This window comes from Myzus persicae, unplaced genomic scaffold, assembly GCF_001856785.1.
Source record: "Myzus persicae strain clone G006 unplaced genomic scaffold, MPER_G0061.0, whole genome shotgun sequence".
NCBI lineage: Eukaryota > Metazoa > Arthropoda > Insecta > Hemiptera > Aphididae > Myzus > Myzus persicae.
In genome coordinates this window covers 71,903-98,552 of record NW_019104378.1, presented here as the reverse complement: position 1 = coordinate 98,552, position 26,650 = coordinate 71,903, and the positions used below count along the sequence as shown (strand labels likewise).

General features: G+C 28.0%; 1 protein-coding gene across 3 annotated transcripts in view; it reads left to right on the top strand.

Annotated features, from left to right (window-relative positions):
- LOC111041758 (voltage-dependent calcium channel subunit alpha-2/delta-3) overlaps positions 1-26,650 on the top strand; it is a 48,616-nt gene that overhangs the window by 1,068 nt on the left and 20,898 nt on the right. For all 3 annotated transcript variants that reach the window (XM_022326162.1, XM_022326161.1, XM_022326160.1), the window contains exons 2-18: positions 14,981-15,062; positions 15,648-15,758; positions 21,785-21,968; positions 22,234-22,374; positions 23,187-23,458; positions 23,518-23,628; positions 23,790-23,979; positions 24,764-24,900; positions 24,975-25,061; positions 25,128-25,208; positions 25,278-25,352; positions 25,436-25,531; positions 25,601-25,672; positions 26,040-26,181; positions 26,249-26,294; positions 26,380-26,519; positions 26,577-26,627. In XM_022326162.1, coding sequence (XP_022181854.1) covers positions 14,981-15,062; positions 15,648-15,758; positions 21,785-21,968; positions 22,234-22,374; positions 23,187-23,458; positions 23,518-23,628; positions 23,790-23,979; positions 24,764-24,900; positions 24,975-25,061; positions 25,128-25,208; positions 25,278-25,352; positions 25,436-25,531; positions 25,601-25,672; positions 26,040-26,181; positions 26,249-26,294; positions 26,380-26,519; positions 26,577-26,627 — 2,018 coding nt within the window. The remainder of the gene's footprint in view (positions 1-14,980; positions 15,063-15,647; positions 15,759-21,784; positions 21,969-22,233; positions 22,375-23,186; positions 23,459-23,517; positions 23,629-23,789; positions 23,980-24,763; positions 24,901-24,974; positions 25,062-25,127; positions 25,209-25,277; positions 25,353-25,435; positions 25,532-25,600; positions 25,673-26,039; positions 26,182-26,248; positions 26,295-26,379; positions 26,520-26,576; positions 26,628-26,650) is intronic.

Here is a 26,650-nt window from a genome sequence, read left to right as displayed (position 1 = left end):
TATTATAATATATAAGTATTATTGTATATAACTTGTTTCCAAACACTGATGAGAAATACGGTAAACACACGCCAAATGCGGATAGACTATTCTGAGTTTTTGGTAAACATGTAGACGTTTACGTTCATGTATTGTGTATTATACTATATATAGATATACGTGTTATGTGGTCATTATTTATAAAACCATTATGCCAAACGGTTCGTGTCGAAATTGATCCGTCGAGAGTTCTATTCAATTGTTGTTATAACCTTTTAGAAACTCGATGTCGTTGAATGCGCTTCGATTATATTTATGTATTATGCACAGATAATAGCATGTTGGGTATTCAACATAATATTATACACTCGTTGATAATAATATACTATACACAATAGTAAATAGTGCAGGCACATTATTACGCGTTTATTTTACTTTTACAGTTTACTATTAATATTTGTTAAAACGGGGTTGGAATACTAATATACTACATTAAAAATGTGTTGAATTATCAGCGGAGTTTATAAAAATAAAATGTTGAAAATCTTTCATTTTAAAATGCCTTATGACCTTATAGGCTTCTTTTAGGTTATAGATTCTGAGCAAATCAATGGTTTTATCATTGTTGTAACGTGCTTTTGTAATGTTGGTTTCGGTACTATTTTTTTAAGAGATGATATACTCTACCTAGTAAATAAACTACTTAATTTTATTTCATTGAATAATATAGAAGACAAAATAAAAAAAATAGTCATTGAGGATTACTTTATTTTTGAGTTATTTATTTTTATTGTGATTTATTTGACCTCGTAAAAGCAATTATAATAATATAACAAATTAATATAATACCTATTTAACTAAATGATAAATTATTATGAAAACATAACTGAATCAAAATAGTAGCTCTGTTATCATGATATTTGAAATCCATGATTTTATCGTCGTAGTTGCACGTGTAGACCCGGCTACAAGGGTAGTTGGCACGTTATTGTCGTAATCAAATATTCTCATATTAAATTTGTTTTCCGATAACAGCAAGTGCGATACAGTTTAAGTACCACCTATACATTGTTGTACCGAAGTTGCCTATACAACGCGCCGGCCAACAAATATCACTAATAAAGTTAAGGTTCAAAAACATTGAGAATAACTATGCAGCGAACCTTACACCAAAATTATTCCAACCAAGTTCCAATATTAGGTTTTGGCAAGGTGATGTATTTATTCTTCCAAATTGTGACTTTGAGATTAAAAGTATATTAAATAAAAATACACTTACCAAAACTGTAGGTACCATCTCCCTTAAATCACTTGGCTTCTATGTCCCTATCTATTATTTCTGTGATCACTTGTTTATATTATGGTCTTCTTTGCCACCAAATAAAAGTTTCTTTTAATTTGTGTTTTAAAAGGGCAATTCATCTATGTTATCAATAATTTATACAAGCAGTAAGAAACCATATTTCATATCAAAATACTATATGGAAAATTATGAAGAAATTGTTAGGAGCCGTGGTTAGATTGGGTTCAAAATCCACACAGATTACGAGTATTTTACGAGTATTTTTATATATTTTATAATTTATAATTTAGTTTAAATGAAAAATAGCAAATGATAGTGTCTAAGCTACGACTATTCAGTATTGAGGTATATGGAGTATAATAACGATGAGTTCTATACAGTACCCGATATCCTGTCCAGATATTATAATTTCAATAGCTTCGTAATTTAAGTGATCATAATAAAATATGTACTTATTCTCATATGAAAGTAGGTTAGTATTTGACATATATTGTATTATTATTGTGTCATGCCCTAACAATATTATTATCCAAAATGATTGCAACTAGTGTATTTAGCAGTTTTAACTTATGAATTATTCGATACTTTTTTCCAATTCTGTACTACTCTTAATATTTTAACTAATGTATTAAAATTTGTAATCTTATACTATACTTAATAATTGTTCAGAATAGAAATAATAATATGAACAAAGTTATTTTCATATAAATCGTCAAAACTACTAAAGTAAAGATATATTTTTTACTTCTAGTTAAGAATTCACTCTCGTATACAAAATATATGAATAGACTATGTAATTTTATTTTTGATCTATTGCATTGTTACAACATTATAATTTAAATATGTTTTCTGATTTTGATAATCAATTACTGTTAGTTGATACCTAGAATAACTGTTATACCTAGTACTTTGTAATAGGTTATTATTCTTATTTTAAGTTTAATTATCTGATTGACGCGTGTCAGCTTCTAGAAATATAACTTATTATGTATAAGTTATCACTTATTAGTGTTATACTCCTAAAATAATAATATTATATTCTACAATTTAAGATTATTTTAATCGCAGACCAGTAATAAGTATCGATATTTTTATATATACATAATATATTTAATATTATGGTAATTATTGTTATATTGTTACTTGGAAATATTTAAACTTAAAAGTTAATGCTTTTTTTGTTAAGTATTAATTATACCTATGTCCTATATTATTTGTTATGTTGTGTGTTGTTTTTTAATCAAGTATTTCAAGTTTATTATAATATTATAATAACTCTATTTTTATATTATAAAGGATATTTATCAGATAGTGACCCATTGCATATTAAATATTTATCTTAATTAGTAATGCCAAGGACTTAATATATAATATTCCAAAAACTCTAAAAGTGTAAAACCATATTTAAGCTTCAAACTCTTCGCAACGGGATTAAAAATACTAAATAAGTAAGTAAATAAATAATTCACTAATCTCATTCCAGTACTGAGACTCAAGGCTTTTTAACTTTATATAAACTAAAGGAAAGTTAATATTCTTAGCTCTACATAATATATAGAAGCAAAACCACTTTAAACACCTTTAAGCTTTGGCTGTACAAATAATAATTAAATCGAAGTAATAATGCGGCCGGCCAGACCACTAAGCATTTCGCATAATTAATTTAAATTGATATATAAGTAATGATTTTAATTTGATCAGTAATCACTGAATTCTACAGGATAAACGTAATATTAAGTTCATAATTTAAATAACTTACAAATATTTTTAATAATTTATGTTAATGTTAGTAGAAACAACTATGGAATAATACATATTCTACTAGATACTCGTACAATCAATAAATTAAGATAAAATTAATGAAACTGCAGTGGAATAACTGATATAATAATACATTTATCTTGATTTTGTATTAGTTGAGCGTAATATTTTAGAAACTAAAAATAGTAAATATATACTTTTCATCTTTCGTTTATGGCTGAACGATTTTAGAATGGATGGAATACTGTGCCAAATCGAATTATTAGAGTGGGTACCTAGGTTGTTTATTAAGAAAATCAAATTGAATCGCAAACGGGAGAAAATTCAATTTCATAACTCATCGTACATAAAACAGAATTCACTATATTTTATACAAGTAAATACAATATACAATAAACATTAAATATATATATAACGAATTCTTAAATAATACATATGGTATTATTTTTTTTAAACTTGTTTTCTAGTAGAAATAAATAATTTTTTGAGAAATATGGTTGCAATACTGTAAGTGTATGCAGCATGTTTCGATTATTTAAGCATGCTTAAATAGTTTCAATTGTGTTTTTTTAAAAATTATTTTATCCCTAATCTCGAATTAATTTCTTTCAGCTTTTATTGAAATCAATTTAGTTTTTAAAACAGCAAGCCACAGGCCCACAATGGTAACTAATGAAATATAATATGCTACATTCGAGATTATATATTTATCAAATAATACAATAAAATATATTATCTTAAAAGGTGTATTGTATATCTAAATAACTTACGCTTTATTTGAAAATGTTTTAACTTAATATTTATTAATATTTATTTATTATGCACCTCGTTTATCTAGATAATTTAATTATGAAGTAGTCGACCACAGTTAGTGGATACATTTACTAACCGTGGTCGCTGGCTATCATAATTAATGAAGACAAGTAATCCTTATTGCATAATTTAACGATTATAAAAGTCATATAACAAGTTCAAAATGCAATACCAGTATACCACGATATTATAGTTATGGAACATAAGTCTTGTTTGCTTTTATTTACTATCTGATAGCTTAATATTTATCTCAAGTTAACATATAGTATTCGAAAAAATAAAAATTGAATATGTTTCTTCGAATACTATGATAATGAAATAATTAAGGGTAACTGTTAAAATTCTATAAAATATTATACTTATATAAAATATTTTCAAATAATTATAACACATTTAAGTATTCTTATGATAATTTAAATTTCCCATACTCTAATCGAGTATAATGTATTTTTTTTTATTAGCCTTAATAAATATTTAGCAGAGTTTAATGTACCTATTATAATATATTACATTACGGATTCATACCTGAAACATTAGCTATCAATGATATATTATAACGCACCTAACCTCCTATCTATATTTGTGTGGTCAAGGTGCATCCTCGAAGAAGTTATCGACTAGACGTGTCCGGCATATTTTAAAGTAATATTTTTAGGATATACATGTCTTTAAAAAAATAGTACAATTAAAATAATTTATCAACTATCACAAAATAATAGTATTATTACTAAAAATAATATTACAGTCATGTCATCCTAACAAGACATTTGCTACATTGATACACGAGATAAGTTTCCAACCCCCTCCTCTACCTCCACTCCTCGAAGACTAATTTAAGAGAAAATTATTTTATCATTTTTGAAATATTTATTTTAAATTAATTTTCAGAATTTGAAAATCATTTCTACTTATGTCTTATATAAAAATAATAAAATGAAAGAGCTAGAATCTAGGTCTCCTCAAATGAAGCTACCTGACAAATTTAAAATGGAATTTTGCAAATTGATTTTCAGAATTTATAAATCAATTCCCTATCTAAAATAAAAATAATCAGATTGGAGGGGAGAGTAGGGCAGTTTCATGTGACCAGACTCTTATTTTGAGGCATGGGCTTCGAAATTGTGTCAACGCTTTCAAATAATTTTCTCCAAAGTTTCGAAAATATTTTGCAAATAATTGTGCAGTTTAAACAAATAGGGGGCAGCGTAATATTCTGTTTGTCAGAAAAATTAAAATCCACAAAATTTGGTAGTGCTCCAACAATGTCCAACAAATTAAGCTCACAATTTTTGAAAAAGAAAGACAACACTTTATAATACCTATTATATTATAATCTGGCTACAAATCAATTTCCACAAAATGGGTTTTTGTTAGTTTTTAATATTTTAATTAAATATAATTGTTGAATATATACACATCATAATTGAAATTAAGAGTAAAAGGTTTTAATAAGTAATTACTAATAATTAGTACATAATTTTAACACGAAAATTGTGATGTACCTATAACAGCTGGAAACAGCTTGACTGAAGATTGAATCTTTTGTTAAACATAATTGGTGTTACATTTATACTGTAAAATTATTTTTATTCATTTTTAAATAATTTTTAATTACTGTTTTTAATTTTTATACTATTGAGGTGGTTAAAATAATTTTAGAAAATATTCAATTTTAAACTTTTTTACAACCTATGGAAATTATTTATTATTATTTCTTAACATTCATAACATCCTGACTTAGAAGAAATGTATAAAAGCTGCAAAATAAAAATAAAATTTACATTTCAAAATAGTTTTAAGTAAAAAAAAAAAATGTATTTTTAACATGAATTTAACAATTCTAATGAGTATTTTCAAGCAAAGTGAATTTATCTTTTATATAACCAGCTCCAGTTTAACGTGTACCATTTTACTTTTGATTGATCAGGGTTCACCCAGCTTTCATCTTTGGCTATTTATACAATATTTTTTCAATGCAAGAGCTATCATTTCGTAATCAAACCTTTCACTATAAAACATGCAGGAAAAATACAATTTGTTTGCCATGCATATCAGATGGACAAACATATATTTTATTTATGCTATACTTTAAGACTAGCAAAATTACCCAATAGCGCAACCAGATAATTTCAAGATAGGTTGTATACAAATAAATAATATATATTTGTAATTTTTAGATCGGTATATGATTGTTAAATACAATATTGTTAAAATGTGTATTAATTCCGAATAAAATGTACCAATTATATGGACACTCAAATACTGCTCAAAAGTCCAAATCTCGGGACCCCTCAATCCTCTCAACCCCTTGAACACCATTGCAGGGTGAGTCAATAAAACTATGATAGTATGTATGTCTATTCAGCATACGGACCATCTCAGTTGAGAATAAACTTCTGAATACAAAATATTTAAAAGTTTTATTATAGGTAATTAATGTATTATTGTATGGTTGAATTAGGTACCTACCTTGAGAAATAAAGTTAAACATTTTTAGAATCGCACCTTAGATTTTATTTTGAGTACAGTATTATTATATGAAGCATGCAATTATATTTCTTAAATTTGCTATACCTTAATATTATGCATTATAGTTGGTGTAATAATATATTATATTTACGAATTATGATTTATGAATAATAATTATTGTATCGTAATTAATTTTGATTAATTTTTATACATTTACTTTAATAAGCAAAAACAAATAATTGTATTATATTATTATATATAATTTATAATACGTGCTTCATATAATTTTTTTAATTGAAGTACAGAACAAACGTTTGATTCTGTATTTGGTTAGAAGTGAATAATTTACTGCATTATTACTTAAATTTATTACGTGTTATCTTTCTTCGTGGTCTACAATTAATATTATAATTTACTTGAAAGTATTTTCGAAATGGGTTTTGAACCCCTAAAATCCCTGGTCGTGAACACTTATATACTTACCCTCGACCGTCGTATTTCTAAGTGCACTAATAAAACGAGCAAGTGTTAACACGATTTTTCACTACCTCATCTCCCCTTACACATTATACACTGCACATGCATGAATATTTCAAACACAAAGAACATTTTAGCTTAAATCTAGTTTACTTGTTTTTAAACATGCCTTTATGTTACTACATTAATATAATAATATATTATATTATTATATATAACAACGTTTGATTTATTTTACGTAATATGTAATTAATGTTTATAATTATATAATAAACGTTGTTATATGAATTATTGAAGACTATTACAATACAATAATATGTGTGTATATTGAGTGTAATCCGACGACTATAATATTATACACGAAATGATATATTATATACTTTACGAGGATGAGAGGAGTGGCCATGGTGCATATATATGCATATATGAGAGAGACGTGGTATGGACGTATGATACATAATATAAGGTCGGAGGTGTACAATATAGGGTATAGGAGGGGTTGGAAAATCTAAAGCTAGATACAGCAGGCTTATGGCCATCGTAGCGTAGTATGCCATTAATTTTATCTTGAATTTGATCCCCGGTGGTTTTCTAAAAGGGCATTTATTTGTGTACCGCGCATGTAACGTCCGTATATAGTAGCCCGTATAATGAACGGAATCAGTGAAATATTGCACTGTAACCGCCCGGGGGCAACAGATGCCATTACGAAACCCGTAATAAAATTTTATCTCTTACGCGGTGGGGGAGCAGTGGCGTTGTTGGACGGTGGCGGCGGTGGTGCTTGGCGATGGCCGAGGTGGTGGTAAAGGCGGTGGCGCTATATAGTGGCGTTCTCGCGTCGTGGATATCATCCTTATTTTATATTGTTTTGCGACACACCGGGCGGCCTGCCACAACCTCCAAGCTGATGTAGGGCGGGGGGGGGGAGATTATGTTGGTGGCAACACCGGACTTATATATAATAATAATATGATGTATAATAAAGAAACAGCTATAATAATTCAATGGATTTCTTTTTTTCGTTTTTCATTACCTAGTTTATGTCACACATTTATGTAATTATTGTACAGTTATTTTTTTGAAATACTCAAGACTCTCCTCTCCCCAACACCCAACACAACCCTGTGACATTTATTTATTATTTGTTTTTATTTTGTGATTATTATTAATGGTCGTTTTCACTGAAACTCAGTTAGGTCTTATGGGTACTAGAGTAAGACTTACGTATATCATAAAACGTTTAATAACGATTTTGAGGGGAAAAAAATTCATCTATATATATAGGACCCAATGTGTATAATGTACAAATATATTGTAATATATATATTTTAAAGTGACATTTTATAAATTATATAGGTAGCTTAAATATAATACTCGTAGATCATTTAAAAAATAACGTTATTTGTACATAGTTGCAGTCTTTCAGGTATAGTATAAAAAACGATGAAAATAGATCAACTATAAGTACCTACACATGAATATTAATTAAGATTTAAGAATAACCTAATCAAAATCAAATAAAATCTTATAATAATCTTCAACCTTCGATAAAATGCAGAATTATGTAATTAGTGTAGTATACCTAGAATCTTAATTGCATGTAATTTATATTTTTTACCGTATAATCATGGTTTATTAAATCATGATACTAAATTAGTATTATGATGATTTTAATATACACACGACATTTGCTGGAAAATAAATAATCACTCCTGACCAAAATTATAAAACTAAAAATACGTATCTGATGAATAATTATATAAATCTAATTAATCTATATTCTATACTATGTTCTTAACACATAATACCGCACTATCTATATTTTCCCAATTTTTATTCATTTAGATTTCAGATTATCTAATTAATTATTACATATATCCGAAAATAAATAAATTATGATATCCGTTTTGATTATTTTTTTTAATTACTTTAGATGTACAAGAAAATTGTGGTTATAACAACAACAATAATAATAATAATAAAAGTAAAGTAGTAGTCTGATTTTTAAAAATTACGTTTTTGAAATTATTAACATTGTTACATTTTATGAGTATAAATGATAAATTATAATTTTAAAATATTCTTAAATCTATCAAGTATAAAAGTATTACATTGAAATGAACGCAAAAAGTTCTGTAAAACAACTCAAAAAATTGATAAATTTTATAAAGTTTATTAATGGAATATTAATGTTCAAAGAAAAAGTTTCTATATGCGGTCCAAGTTTTCTAAGCTAATGAACAAATTAATTAATATCTTATTATTCTATTACATAATACTGTTTATTAATAAATAACCTAATTTTAATTGAATATTAAAGAATAACCAATTATACGGAGTTAGATTAGCTAAAAATAAATTGATTTATGACTTTAGATATTAATATTCACACAAAATTAAGGTTTACTATACAGTATACAGTACATGTAAAGTTTTAGCTAAAAACAATTTTAAAAGGCACAGAGTATATCTATGGTTGATAGGTAAATTTAATTATTTTTGGGTTTTTTTGTGCGACGGAATTATAACTATAACTGGTTCTCATAAAATTTTTTTATACTAAAAAATATATTGGATTTGTATAAACAAATTATATAGGTATATTTGATGAAAAACAAAATCTTATTTTTTTTGTATTTTGTTTTATCAAATAAGTTTTCGAACACCCATGATTCTTTAATACTAAAAATCCAAATTATTTTTCCTATATATCGTTCTAAGTGTTTGTGTAACGGTTACTAAGTGAAATACTGTAATTTGTAATAATATAGTGTTTATGTATGTATAATCATAACAGCCACTAGAAACTGTTGTTAAATAATTGTATTGAAATGTAGTAGTGCAATACTGGCTCTAAAACACGACACATATTTGAAACACAACAAAAGACTTATGTGTATAATAGCAAAATATGTGACGCATATATTTAGATAGTAATTCGATACCAATGATACCATTGCGGTTGTGGTGGGCGCAAATAAAATAGTGCTTAATGTAAACGTCGGTAGAGATGGCTCCGCAATGCCAGAATTACACGTTTGCGAAAAAAATGTCAATAAAAACATAGATAAAAATTCTAAATGCGGAAATAAGTCACATGACTTATATTATACGATATAAAGTATATTCTTGTTTTATATATCATATAAGTCTGGGACTATATTATTCCTGTATAGGTCAGGAACGGAATAATAAAAAAAATGTTAGCTAAAAAAGAACGTCGCCAGCTGAACAGTTGGCATTTGGAATACGTAAGGAGAGCTGCATATTATATGATAGAAACTGTCGTATACTAATATTGACTTCTAGGATAACGAGCATATTATGAAAATGTAATGATTAGTGCCATACTGTAAAATTCTATAAAATCAAGCCGTATAAAAAAAAGATTTTGAATAACTATTGTATATTATATATTACTTATTTCTATCACAAATAGTTGTATTCTATTGAATATAATAATATGAATGAATTATGATTCATAATTAAAATCAAAATATTATCTTTTGGTTCGATGTATGCTTATATTATGATAACCGATTATTAATCAGTCTAAATAATATACATTATCGCTAATGTTGCTGTTGTAATTATATTATATTCTTATCTCTTAAAATTATCATATCATAAAATATAGAGTAATTGATACAAATTATTGTATCCCTAAGGACTGGACGCAAGATACATATTCAGAATAGATACTACATTTGTGTGATTTTTTAATGATTAAGGTATTAGATATTTTTTTAGTATAGTTAAAAATTAAAATATTGGAAAAGTATATGCAGGTATTACATTTTGACGCTTGTGATTGCCTTACAATGGGCAACACAAAATCTACCTTTTATATCAAGTTTACATATTTATGTAGCAAATACGTAATTTGTAAGCAATGTCATTTGTTTAGTATTTCTTACAATGTAAAATATCCAAAATATATTTCGTTGATCGAAAGAGGTTTGTTATTTGCAGTTATTCTGAAGAGTTTTCACAAGTTTCTCGGGCACTACGTGGGAATTCCAAAAATGATCTGCCTATAAAATACCATCTGTGACATATTTCCAATCAAGAAGGCTGCAATATGAACATATTGTAGCACTACCTCATATCTATATTATTATTGTTTAAGACAAAAATATGTATACGATATAAATAATATATAGGTAGTCGAACAAAATACACACTCCACCGCTCAGACTGGAGTCGTATACAGACCTACCTATTACCATATTATTATAGGAGACATTCTATATTATATTATTAAAATAAAAAATGTGCAAATTAACGCTTAACCGAATCGTTTCGTATCTTATATTATATTGTATGTATAGTATATGTACATTTTACATTATTATTAGATCCCACGTGCATTTTATATTTTCATACCGCGGTAAACAGTGCTGCACGGATCTGGATTTCGTGATTGTATTATTATTTTGGTGAAAATACATACGTTGCGCGTATACATATTATCGTATTATAATATATTTTATATATTATTATACGCCACAGATGCGGCTCGAAGACAAACTTGACGGTTGTGCAGAAAAAAAAATAAAAAAATCGGTTATACGTAATATATTATTATTATTATATCGACGGGACGGATGTAGTCGTGATCTGGTGGGGTGGGAGGGAGGGAGAAATCTTTGCACGTGGCGGTGGAGGAGACGACTACGGCGACGACTATACCCCGTCTCGGGGAAAAGCTCGGAGTGCGGGGACTGTCCGGTGCAGGTCGCGCGCGCGTACCGCCATACCCTCGCCCGCACCCACACCACCGACCAACTACCCTGGCACACACACGCACGCGCGCGGGCGCTCACCTTTTTCGGCGGGGCGAAGGGAGGTCAATGCCGACCGAAATCCAGGGGGCCTCTCTGTGTGTACACGTCGAATGCGATCGATATTGCGCGGCGGCGGGAGACGCTAGCGCTCCGGCGCTCGCCGTAACGTACTAATACGTATCGTAGCAGTGATGGCGGCGGCAGTAGAAGTCGGAGGAGTAGTGGTAGTAGTAGTAGTAGTAGTAGTAGTTGGAGTAGCAGCAGCAGTAGCAGCAGCAGCAGCAGCAGTAGTAGTAGTAGTAGCAGTAGTAGTAGTAGTAATAGTAGTAGTAGTAGTAGTAGTACTTGGAGTAGCAGTCGTAGTATAGTCGTAGTAGAAGCAGCGCGCGTACGAGAAAACGCTCGAGATTGTATACGAAGGGGTCACGTCGACGCGTGACCCCCATCCTGCAGCTACCCCTATCGTCCTCGCCAAAACAACACTATACTCCAGCCCACCCGCTATGTGTACATATAGCTGCATTCGTCCCGCCGAAGCGTTCCTCCCTGTGTGTGATTAATGCCTCTTAAAGCCGCGTGTTATATTGTGTTTAGATATATATTAAAATACCCTCTCGCACTACCCTTCTCTGCACCACCCATTCAAAAACCCACCCGCACACCACACGTGTCCTTTCCTCATTCTACAACCACAACGTTCGTCGATTTTTTTCGCCAATTGTCCGCAAATCGCTTTCTCTCTTTCTCGATCCTCTATTTAATATTATTATCTCTCTCTTTATTTCTCATTATTCTTCCTCTCCTCGCTATCGTCCTCGGCTATTCTGTGTAATGCATGGCATACATGGTACACGATTTCACAGTGGCGTATGGAACATGGTAGTTAGTTATCAAATATTTGCCATGACCTTGTGTGTCAAAAATCCGCTGTTAACCAGCATTAATGTTGAGAGTTTAAAGTATATGGAACTCCTGAAAACAAACTTGAAATTAAATGCCAATGGACTTCCCGCTGTACTCCACCCATACACCCATGACAGATTTTCCTCCACTATTCGACAAAGCCACTGGTTTTGGGTTTGACTGTGTCGGAAGGTGTCATAAAGCCATAAATTCCAAAGAGCCGTAGAGATGGTGTTCCATCAATCCCTCCACAGTACTCCCGTGACTTGGCAACAGACTTAACGATATTACACCAGTAAAAAAAATAACAATCGTACATATTATAGTTGTTAACTGTCAACGGTTTGTTGTAGGGACTTTTATAATATGTATGATAATCCTAATTTGTAATCATTATACGCGTACGCGATAACAATAATAGGAACTGAATCAAGTCGTGTATATTACACGCTTAAACAACAACAAACGTGTGGCTCACCGAAATGTTTTTAAAAGCCAATTAAAAGTACCACTATTATAGTGGACGCATAATATAGATGAATAGGTCATTTTGTATATACTCAATAAATAATAATTTTATTACACTGTTCACGAGATCTGTAAATTATATTCCATTGTACATTTGTACCACCTGCAGCAGCTGTGACCATGATATAATTAACGAAAAAACATAAACCATAAATACACAGAATTATTGTACGAATCTCATACGATGATTATAAAATGTAAAACATAATAGAGTTGACAAACCACCATTGTAGGAACTTGCAGTGATTAAATTATAACAATTATTAAACAATTTTATATCATTTTTAATATTCTGCATCGAATCTAGATTTTAATTACAATGATTTTTCGGGATGTGTTGTTTTTCATTTTATTTCAGAAAACGTTTAGTTTTATTTTTTTCTGGGCAGTAAAAATAAAAATACACCTAAACTTTAATACAGTTTTTCTATCGATTGGAAAATGGACACAGATGGTACTTTAGGTTTGTCAGACAAGAAAATTCCCAGTAGTATTTGAGAAAACTGCCAAAAAAAAGTTATGTTTACAGTAATATTGTATGAAAACCTTTAATCCTCTAATTTTGAAAATATTTTGTTTTTTTAATTAAAAGGTGAAAAATCAGCCTTCATCAAAACTACCATCTGCGATTGCATTAAAAATAAATAATTTTTGATTGTTCTAAATGTATAAATCTAAATAGTAAATATTATAACTAAAGTCTAGATTTGAATGTCCTACAATTAAACAACTGAAAAATGCTCTACAAAATAATAGAAAATGACTTTCCAACACAATAATGCACTTAAAAAATGACCAACATTATTTTTATAGGCACGGAACTAAGCAAAAGATAGGAAAACGATGGTGTAACTTTCGCCAATTTTCATATTTCCTTATCTTAACTTAACTAACAAAAATATAAAAATCAAATACAAAACTTAAGCACATATACAATAAATAAACATTATACTGGAAATAAATGCGATCTCGATGTTTGTCCAACTTCTCATTAGTTATTGGTTTTTGATTTACCAGATTTTATTCTGAATAGAAGATAGTTCACATATAGAATGACACTGTTATTTGGAATGGATGAAAAATACTTAACAATTATATTAATAATGAAATACAATATTTTCTTGATATATTAATTGAAAAATTGAATTTCTAGCTTAAACTAAAAGCTTTTAAAATGTATTAATATATGCAATAAAAATGAATAAAATTACCTAAAGATGCTAAAAATAATAGTTTCACAGTTATAGTTACATAGTTTTAAATACATTTCTGAAGCTGTGTATCTGTTGCCTAAAACGTGTTTAGTAATGCTGGTTTTAATAATATACATGTTTATTAATTATTTATAAACTTACAATAATTAATAATTTTCTACAATAACACACCAAGTAATGTTAAATGTATCATTGGAAACTATACGAAAAGAGCTTAAAACCCGTATTATATTCGAGAGTAGGTACTATAATATATTTCTTAAATTGCTTTTTTTAATATTAACTCTTTGGAACGGATTTTTAGGTTCTCAGCTATTTTTGTTAATTTATATATTTTATTGTATGTATTATATTACACAAATAGATTGAATTCTGAAACATGTCACATAACACTCGTACAAACCAGAAAATCGAATAATTGCATCCATCGTACCGAAATAGGTGTTGCTTATACGTCACAGTTCAGCGACCCGCGGGACATCAAATCGGTGCTTCCTTTTTACAAGTAGGTTGTGATACAACACGCGTTCATTGTGGCCAGATCCCATTAACAAGCGTCACGTACGAATTACGTGTGACCCACAAATACACGCCCGCCACCGACAAATGATAATACACGGTCTGGCGGGCCGCCAGACATACCCTCTATGCTCTATTCTACCCTCGTTTATAGATGCCCCAGTTAAAATACGGTCTTACGCTTATTTGTATTTGATATACATGACGTGTGTGTTCTGTTTCAGAGTGAAAAATTGGGCGCTGAAATTTGGTGTGGACCTGTGGGAGTTTGGTAGACAAATCACCAACATGAATGAAATCCAGAGGGTAAGTTTCAATTTTATAAGGGTACCAATATCAAACATTTTAATTAAAATAAACATTTTTAAAATTGAAAGGTAGACGTTTAAAAATATATATATATATATAATTATATTAAAAAAAGATAGACATTGATAGTACACTGATATGTTTCGGATTTCCGGAGTTAGCGTAAATGTAACTAAAGTGGCCAATGAAGTCAAAATTATAAAAAGGTCTATGAAATATAAGTAAAAAATCTGGATTCAAAACTAAATACCTATAGGTATATTTTAATCATATTAATCACACACAAATTAAAATTAACTTTGTAAATACCTATATATTTTCTGTTGTGATAGATTGATTAATTTTTCCAACTATATTATGTCTTTACCAAATTATCGTTTAAAGTTTGGAAATCCAAAACTATTTTACATTTTAACATTTTTAACAAATCTAGCATTCGAATTTTCTACTTTTTAGTAGTTTTATAAACAATATAAATCGTTAATATTATTCTAAATAAATATATTTTTTTATATATTTTGTATTTACTCTGAATACATTTTAAACAATAAGCTAAACTATTATATTTGTATTTTATAATAGAAATATCGAGAACGAGAATCTAAAGTACGGAGAAAAGATGGGCTTTTACTTATTCGCGATTTGGCAGCAGAAGTTAAAAATATGATGGATATCAAAATGAATTCTGTTTTGGTGAGTAAATTGGTTTTCTATTTTTTTTAGTTATATGTATATGGCTAAATTAAAAAAATTAAAATTGTACTTAAAATTTACTTACAACTAAAAACTGTGACTCAACACACTTTCTTTCTTTTTTTCTACAAAAAATATATTTAATTTAATTCATTTTTGTATTACAACTTACGTGTATATTGTACACAAACACAATTATACAGACACGAGAGTGCACACGCCTATAAATGTATACATTATATTGATAACGAAAATATGCGTACATAATACCTCTTAAATTCCTATAACTCGTACACAATCAAAGATCTCCGACATTGAAATCAACGACCTTCCCTTTGGTGATTTTTCACAGTTGAGCATACTCACACTGTTGTATTGGTGTCTGTACATCTACTGCGTTAACGTTATTTGAACTCAACGTATACGATGAGTTTTCAAACCGATTAAAACATTATTGCACATCTCAATATGGCTTCTATATTACATCAATAAACGTTAATTAACTTAGCGTTGGCCGCGGGTGTAAGGTGGGGTGTAATTAGAGGGAGCTTCAATGGGTGCGTTGGCAGAGGGTCGTAACAATAAGCTTCCCATTCCTCTCTCACTCTTTGTCTCATTAACTGTATGTTCCTCTCCCGCTTGCGTGTAGATTTTTGGAACCGATTGCTTTGTCAAATGGTTTTGGCACCAAGAGATAGTCAGGGAGAGAGAGTCAGGAACACTGAGGCAGAGAGAGAAAGAGAGAGAGAGATAGAAATAGACGTGGAAGAGACACTCGCACACACGCGCAACAAACACAAACACAGTGCACAACTCGTCGAGGAATTTAATTAACAGGATTCGAGGTTGAAAAGGAGAACCACACCATTTTAACACCCTTAATGACTCCACACTTCCCATGCCATCTGACGAATGATATTATAAAGCACTTTGCACAGACCTGAAATCTCTCGTTTCTTTGCCATTTAATTTGCATAAGTCGTTACCAGTGCCTAACCATTATGATTTGTACGCTATGCTCGTTTTATTAACTTAATATCCTGTCAAAACAGTCTCCTAATAATAATAATAATAATAATATGGAGGAGAAGAAGAATTGCAATTAAAATGGTGTCGTAATTGAAGCAATCGTGTCGTTGTCAAATTGTATATATATATTATATACCCCCATTCATTTTAAGAAATCCTAGTGTGTGAATTTAACAAAATCAAAATATTGTTTTAGCAATTGATGTGCGCTTAGCAGGTGTGTAAGTGGCACAAAATGGCAATGGGTAGTGTTATTTGTATTTTATTTTGAGTGAATGTGTTCCCATTCAGCAGTGCACTAATTTATTAAACCAAAACATTTTTTCTCGAAATATTAATTGCTTTTGTTAATAAATAGCAAAAATATCTACATTGTGTAGAATCATAATGCCTATCATTTATTAAATTTAATTAAATAGGTACAAATATAGTTATTAAATTCTATTTTATTTCTTCTTAGGTCTTAATTTCACAAAATATAGTTTTTAACACGTACATATTTTAAATTAACAAAATAAATGTAAAAGAAAAATATCAAAGAAAACATACATATTATATTTCTCTTAGAATTATTGTTTTATTGCACAAAATGTTAATATTATAATAAATATTAAGTTGCAAGGCTCATCAAGGCAATCATTTTTCTCAATATTTTCCAATTAATTATTAATAATTGAAAAACTAAAAATAATTAGGGAACAACTGGAGTTTTATTATTTTGTCGTAATTCAGAAACGATTATTCACGTGGATACCTGAAATTGCTCCCTAAATGTGTTTATATTAGCATTATAAGTTTTATATTATAGTAACATTTTTCAATATACTTTGAATTTTTTCGAGCTATTTGTAGATATTAGAGACATTTAAGTTATTTTTTTTTTAGTTTTTTTTCTGTGAATGTTGATTAATAAATGTATGCACCGTCAAAAGATTTTCAAATTCAGTACAACATGATTAAAAAGTTTTTACTACTCGAATTTAAAAATAATATGACCGTAAATAAAAAATAATTTTCTTATGAACGTTTGATGTTAGAATTTTTATGAAAACACCAAAATTGCAAAAATATGCTCATTGTTTTATGGTTATAAGTTCATATACTGTTTAATATTCATACTGTCGATTAGAAAATACGATATAAGTTATTCAATACGTTTTTATTGCTGTTAATTAAAATATGGTTAAGGGTAAAGTCCCATCTATATTTTATGAGTGATATTCTATTGATTGAGTTTCGATGTTTGGCAATATTTATCTAGGTATTCGTAACATTGTATATTGATATTATACACGTAAAATAACGTTTTTTCTTCGATTAGTTGATATTTGATATTTAGTTGTATTAAGACATTATTAATAGTAAAAACTAGAAACATTCTACTATTACTTTAAATACTATAAGTTTCCATAGAAATTTAAATTCCCAAAATATATTCATACAAATTTTAAGTTATTTAAGGCATTTAAAAATTTAAAAATTGTTAGTAAAAATGTCTAGAGGCTTGAAAATGTATTATACGATCTTACATTAGATTTTCTCATAGACATTTTTAGTTTAGAAAATGCTTGGGCGCAATTTATTTATATAGACATTTCAAGTTCAAATTTTGATGAAATTATATATTAAAATAAAATGTTTATTTATTTTGTTGTGACTGAAAAAAGTGTTGAGTTGGAACATACACATTTTCACAGCTATATACATTGTTATAAACATAATACAATTTTCAAAATATTTGGAGCTTCTTTTATACGGGAATCGACAAATCTATTCAATTCGTTTTATAGTATGCCGATTTAGCCTTATACGCAGTTAGTAACAGATCGGTAGTTATATTATAAGAAATAATTTATCAATTATTATTATTTGATAAATTATGCGTTTTATTTAACCTACTTTATAACTGATAGAAAAATAAATAAATTATAGTGTTGTTATTATAATATATAAAATATACTTATTTATATCTCAGAATTGTTTTTCCTATGCAATAATTTATCATTGAATTTCAATTGAACACATCCATTATAGTTACTTACCAAATAAATAGGTACACTTGTCATTTACTGTACTTTAAAGTGAAGAATTCACTGGTTTATTTTATTTTATGAAAATTGATATGTAAATACAGATATAAATATAAACGCTAGGCAGCCTATGTAAGTAGATACCGGATTCTTACTTCGTTAAGTAAAGTACAAGATTGTTGTGATTAGCGGTTATTATTACATATGAGGTACACAATTCAAACAAATAATAAATCATTGCATTTGATTAACTATTTTGAGTAGGTAAGTAACACACTGGAATTTAGTTTACCGAAATACTTTAAGGACTATTTAAAAATTTTAAGTTACTCAAAAAAATAATTAATGATTAAAGATTTATTTATTTATCTATTTACTGATTAATATATGAGTTAAGTTGCATTAAAATGTCAAACCCTAAAGCTACAAATTCAATTAAAAAATGTCAAAAAATAACATCGTTATTTAATTAAAAAATTCAGCATTATTTAAACTTTAAACCTCTTAAAAAATTCGCAAATTTTAACATTATAATAAACATTTAGAATACCTCTTCAATAAAAAAAAACTTTTATGCTTTTAGTTTTTATTAATTTCCGATACTTCCTACACTTAAACCTTACTGTCTAAATTCTATTAATTGTCAAATTCTAATTAATAGAATTGTTGTCCTTTTCATCTTATTAATTTAATTTTGATTCTAATTATTGTAAATACATACATTATACTTTATATTTATGTAGTACTACATGTTATTAATTATTGCTATTAAAATATTATTCTACATAGTATATGTTAATCTAGTTGTTTAGGTACAATAAAAATAATATAAAGGTACATATTTTAAAAATGTATTTAATTTCAAAATTATATAATATAATCTTACATTTAATGAATATCATACTATCTTATTTTTATTTTCATTATTTTTTAGGTCACAACCGACATGATTTAATAAATTTAATCCATGCTAAAATACGATCTTTTAAAAATTAAATTAAAACTTGGTAAATAACTGTCAACATTTGTGGTATTTTAAATTTAGAAAAATCACACTAACTGTCGTAAACGTAAACGTGATCTGGCCCATCAAAACCTTCACAAAAACTTTACTGGACGATGCCTGTCAGCATTATCCAGTAACGATGACGGCTAGTGCAAATATTTTCATTTAATTTAAATCATCTCAAAAATTCATCAGTCAGTCGTGGTAGTTTTAAATGTACAGATTATTATTAATTTTTTTAATAAAAATATTTTTATTCCGTAGTATTTTAATTTAATTTAAATAATATATTTCTAAATATTTTACATTATTATTTAAATCGCAATTTAAAACGAAAACATAAATTATGAACAAAAAGATGTTGGTTGTGTTTAATAAATTCATTATATTTGTTAAATTAATGACATAAATTATCATTAATACACGATTTTTATCTTAATAATAATTACATAAAACTAGGAAACAATTTAAATCTTAGCCTTTTATGTATTACTTCATACATATGTATATCAATGTACCTATATTATACTATTAATAAGGAATTAAACTCGTACTTTACTTACTACTAAAACATCTTAAACAAATTAATGATAGATAAATATTTTTTTTTTAAAAATCACTAAAATAAGTAGTTCATATTAATATATTTATAAAATATTATTTTTTTAGGATTTCCAAATGTTTATTTCTTGACCTCGGATGTTAATGACCAAAATTTCATTAAAATATGTATTGAAAAATATCTTAAAAATATCTCAATTATATTAAATATACCTATTTTTCAACAATTATAGTTATGCAAAAAAGGGTTTATAAATTGTATACTTTTTGAAATATGTATTTAAAATTACTTTATTAAAAAATACACAGATATATGAAAAAAAATATTAATTAGTTGCCGATTTAAACTAAAATTTTTCTTTTTACTTGAGCTGTACATAGTACAACAATTATTTTGCTGATATTTTCAAGTTGAAAAACCTTCGATGAACCGACAGTGTGTTTTTATAAATATCTAATCCCCTAGATTTACAGTCTTGCACATAAACCCAATTAAAGATGATCACTGATAATTATTTTTATAATCTTCAGTATTACAATTTATAGTTTAGAAAATATATAAAAAATATCAATATATGCAGGTATATGCTCAAAAATATCAAATATGTAAAAATATGTTAAATAAGTTAGCATATTTGTAATATAGGCTTCATTAATTTAATTTATATCATACTCAGGTACAGATTTAATTCTGGTTGTGCGAAAAAAATATGCTAAGTCATAAACATCCGAGCTCTATTTATTACGAAACGATAATGTTACAACTTAATAGTTTAGTGATATAAATATAACTACTGTAAGAACTGAATAATAATACTATAAAATATAATGTATATAGTTATGAAAACTATAACGTACAGAAACATTACCTATTATGTATAAATTATAAAACAATGTGTTATGATGTGATCAATGTATCACAATGTATAGGTAAAAATGTAAAATATATAGGTAGTTTTATATATTTTCCAATATTTATACAGGTCACAATGAAAGTTCAACGCACTTTTTACAAATCTAATAAACCATTGTTACCGAATAAAGTTTTAAAAATTACCCACTATCAACTTTGACTCTTGTTTTACAGGTTTTTTCGATTTATTTCTGTCTCGAAAGTTTCGTACCCGTTTAGCAACTTTTTTCATTCTCCTTCCTTTCAGAATATTTTCACACACCACAAAAGTATAATGCCTTGAGCGAGTCCAAGACCCAAGCTTACAATATTTTAACTTTGGAATAATAGTTTATGGTTCAAGTATTTTACTGAAAAAGTTTAGCATACAATGTTATATTTAAAACTTAATTTTGTAATTGGATTGTTATTAAATTAACCTAATAATATGTAAATGAATTTTTTCTAACTCAAGTATTTTTTTTATAAATGTATTTTGTGTTTTTAGAGGCTAATGGAAGCTGGTGAACAATCTGCTTTAGCTAATCAAGAGGCTGCTGTAAAGAGTGAGCGATATGTAAACGATGAATTTGGGGATTACAAGAGTCTCGAATCAATTGACCGATATGATCAATGTGCATTTAACACAACTGTTAATTGTGTACTGTTGCAGAGTTCATATGTAGATCCAGGTAATGTCTGTTCTATTAAAATAACATTCACAATACTTGTACAGATTATTGTGGATAAAAGAAATGTATAATAAAGAATATTATAATATTATAATCCAGTTAAAAATATAAGTACAGTACATATTATGTATATTGTTTAAAATACTTAAACGATTTTTTTTTTAATTTTAAAGAGTGATTAAATATTGTTAACTTTGGAAAACCGTTTAAAATATTTTTAAACAATGTTTCAATTATATTATCACATTGTATCATTAAATTGAAGATTCAGTCGATGAAACCGTAGTACGAGATATGCAGTGGACTGATCATTTGGATCCAATATTTGTAAGCAATTATGAAATGGATCCTGTACTATCGTGGCAATATTTCGGTAGCACAAAAGGGACACTCAGAAGATTTCCAAGTAAGTGTTACTTACCTACTGGCATTCTAGGTTGGCAATTTCGCTATGTTACTGTCATATTTTATTAATGTCACGACCCACGAGCACAAAATCAAATATCTAGTATGAAATTTATGAATAAATAAATAATACTTTTGAACACGAATATCGAATACTGTGGTTTTTTCCTTAGCCGTCAATATATTATATCGAAATTGTATCACGTGAATTTCATGCACGAATTGTATTCAAGTTACTCAAACAAAACCAATAACATGTTTCTATAGTACTAAATCAAATAAACTATAGAACAAAAATATATTTTTTTTTTATTTAATAAACATGACATAAATATTTTATAGACTTTACGAATTATGATTCAATTACGATTTTTCATTTTTGTGATCAATCTATAACCAGGAAATAATAGTTTATATAGTAAATTCAACATAATTTAATTAAATATGATTGAAATAAAAATTAAACTAGTGTTTGTTGATATTTAATTGAATTACTCAATATTATATAAGGATTCTAATTTGAGAAATATAAATTACATTTTATAAGGATGTTGATGAGTGGTAAAATTGACTTCCAAGCTCTTCCTTTATGAGAAGTCGTCCTAAAGTTTCTTTTCGTGCTACTTGCTACTAATTACGGTCAAAATGAACCTCTCATAATTCATGGTAAACAAGAATTTATTCCTGTATTTCCAGTATACTAATATACTATTATGATATATTTTTAAAGACATTTTAACAGAAATATGTAATTACTGGTTAGTGCAAAAGAAAATGTTCATTGACTACGTGAATCATATATTTTTATTACAGCACTGAGATGGCCTTCATATTCAGGATTATCACCATCTGCTTTGTTTGACTACCGACTTAATCCGTGGTTTGTAGAGGCCGCAACCAGTGCCAAAGATATAGTTATAATAGCTGATTTTTCAATCGCATTATCTGACTATAAACTTAGTCTTGTAAGAGCTACTACTTTAGCGGCGCTTGATACGCTGGGTGCTAACGATTTTGTCAATGTTCTATCTCTCGAGTCATCAAATTATGAAATTGTTCCATGTTTCAAAGAAATGATTGTTCAGGTAAGCTTGTGTCATACACGTTACTATTTTAAACAATGACTCATTCTTTTAAATTCTAGGCCAACGAGAAGAACTTAAGAGATTTAAGATCCGCCGTGGCACAATCAAAGTTTGCTGGCAGTTCTAACTTCACTGGAGCTCTAGCCCGTGCATTCGACATACTGCATAAAGTACCTTTGAATTAATTAATTTGGAAACTTATAGTTTGGTACGGGGAGGAGTTAATTTGTTAGGCGAAGACTGATAGGGCGGATATTAGTATAATGGGTGAAATTCTATTCGTGTTTGCTACCAAAATAATCTAAATATTGTCCATTATGTTAAAATACAGTTTAATCGTACCGGTCAAGGAAGTCAATGCAATCAAGCTATATTGATAATTACGGACGGTCCATTTGGGCCCTATAAAGAAATTCTGCAACATAATAAGCCACACATGCCGGTTCGAGTTTTTACGTATTTAATCGGCAAAGATGACTCAAACGCTGCTGATATGAATTGGATTGCTTGCAACAATAAAGGTAATTTTTAATCTCATTCATTATAGATACTTCTTAATAGGAACATTCGATCTACTTGGTCAAAATATGAACACATAAAAAAAATTATTCTGAATATACACAATTATAATATATCCTGAATTATTTGAATTATATTAAATAACAACAGTTATTTTTTAATTTCAATAAGAAAAACTATTATGACAAAACGTGCATTAATTATTCAATATTTTTAATCTAGTTTAACAATATTTTTATCGATGTATCTTTGATAAACAAAACTTATATAAATAATATTTTTTATACATTTAAAGTACCTATCTACATTTATTTATTATTTACTTACAATAAAATAATGTAATCGATTTTGGAGACAACTGGTATGTATATTGTAATAAATATTCCCAAATTATTCGATGATTTTTTTTTTTAAAAAAAACCATCTTTCAATAATAAAAAAATATTAATGCTGATTAAGTTAAATTACCCAGAATTTTTATTCCCCCCCCCCAAAAAAAAAAAAAAATAATAAAAAAATAAAATACAGGCAAGACACAATTTTCTACCAGAAACCAACTTCAATAAAAACATTTTTGCTACTCCAAAAGATGAGACACACACACCCAAACACATAAATGAATAATTATAAAAAATAAAAACACACTTGATTATAAAACTAATTATTTCATTGCCTTGCAATATAGTTGAAAAATGAAAATTCCCTAAATTATGTTAATATCATTATAATTGAGATAATTATCTCAATTATTACTAAATACTTATTCATAAATAATATACATTTCAGGTTATTTCGAACACATCGAAGACCAAAGAAATCTTCGAGAAAAAGTTCTAAACTATGTTTTAGTTATGGCTAGACCATTAGTTATGTATCAAACCGATCATCCAGTATATTGGTCACCAGTCTATCTTGCAAGCAAAGTATATATCTTTGAGAATGAAAGCGTAAAAAAAATGTATATTTTGTGTTTGATTTTCAATTTTTACCATTTCAGGTTGACAATTTAAAAGCTACCGACACTATAGATGGCAGACTTATGACAACAGTATCTGCGCCAGTTTTTGACAGGAGAAACCATTCGGTAAATATACTGAGAACTTTTGTATGATATCTTATATTATATTAATGTTAAACTTCGTTTTGACAGGAACGAGCCGCCAATTTATTGGGTGTGGTTGGTATGGACGTCTACATTGACGACCTAAAGAAACTTGTTCCGGCCTATAAGGTAAATATGAAGTTTTTATACGAAGATTGAAGATATATTTGATTTTTTAAATTGTTTTTATCTCTTTAGCTCGGCGCCAATGGTTACTCCTTTATATTGGACAATAACGGACATGTCCTTTACCATCCTGACTTCCGACCAACGGTAATAACTTTTATAATTTTATCATTGATAGTGTGATACAACGGTAACATATTAATTTCATGTATTAAAACAATATTTTACAGCAATCTGATTCGGTCAGACCTCAATACAAGACGGTCGACCTGAGTGAGATTGAGTTACCGGACGTGGACACTAACAATAACACTCTATTGCTCGAAGTGAGTATTTATATTTTTTTCATAAATAAATGTCTCGTTGGTTAAAATCATTTTATAAATATTCTTTAGTTGAGGAGAGAAATGATTGAGCAGCGAGAAGGTGAAACTACTCTAAAAGTCAAAAATCACTTGGACAATATGGTAACCAACACACAATATTTTGACTAAATAAGTTCAACTATGCATGATGGGCTTAAAACAATTCCACCTAAATACTTTTGAATTTTGAAAAATAATTTTTTGTAATTGAAATAATGACGTTATTTTGTAAGACAGGTTAACTAAGTAAATAGTTTTAATAAAAAAATAATTTTAAGTAAAAATGTTTATTTTGTTAAAAAAAAAATAGATTTTAAAATTTCTCACCTAGAGTAGTGAGTTTGTGATCAAATTGTAATCAAAATATAACTTTATGGACGTTTTAAACTTAGAATGTATACCCAAAATAATCTTTTATTAAACAATCACATTTTAAAAGAATTTAATTTGAAATTTTTTTAATTTTCAGAGACGAGTATCTACTAGAAAATATAAATACTTTTATCATTCAATTGAAGATACGCCTTATAGTTTAGGAATTGCTCTCCCAGAAAGTTATGGAATGTATGAACTACTCGGAGAAGAAGAAATTAAGTTGACTCAATTCAATAGTTAGTGGTTCAAAAAAATATCCATACATATATAGATATTTTAAATTTATTTATGTTTGTTTTTCAGTTACTGAGTATTTTAAGGGCAAAAATTGGAAAGTCCATCCCGAGTGGTGAGTACAAACCTATTTTTAAATTCTATTTTAAGTATATAGGACGTATATATATGTATAAATTATATCTATATCTATTTTACAGGGTTTACTGTGAATATAATTATGGAAATGAGCATAATTTTAAAACTCCCGAGGATAGAGTGTTGCATTTTTTGTCCCGATCCAAACGTCCTGGTTGGAAATGGATGTCATTAAGGTCTAGAATGCCACAAAGAGAACCTGGTATTTATTTAAGAAATTAATAAACGCTAAAATATTAATTCTTGTGAGTATTTTCAGGCACAAGTCAGGTTTATAACACGTGGAGAAAGGAAAAAGACTCTCATTACTGTAAGTGTTTTGTTACTAATACC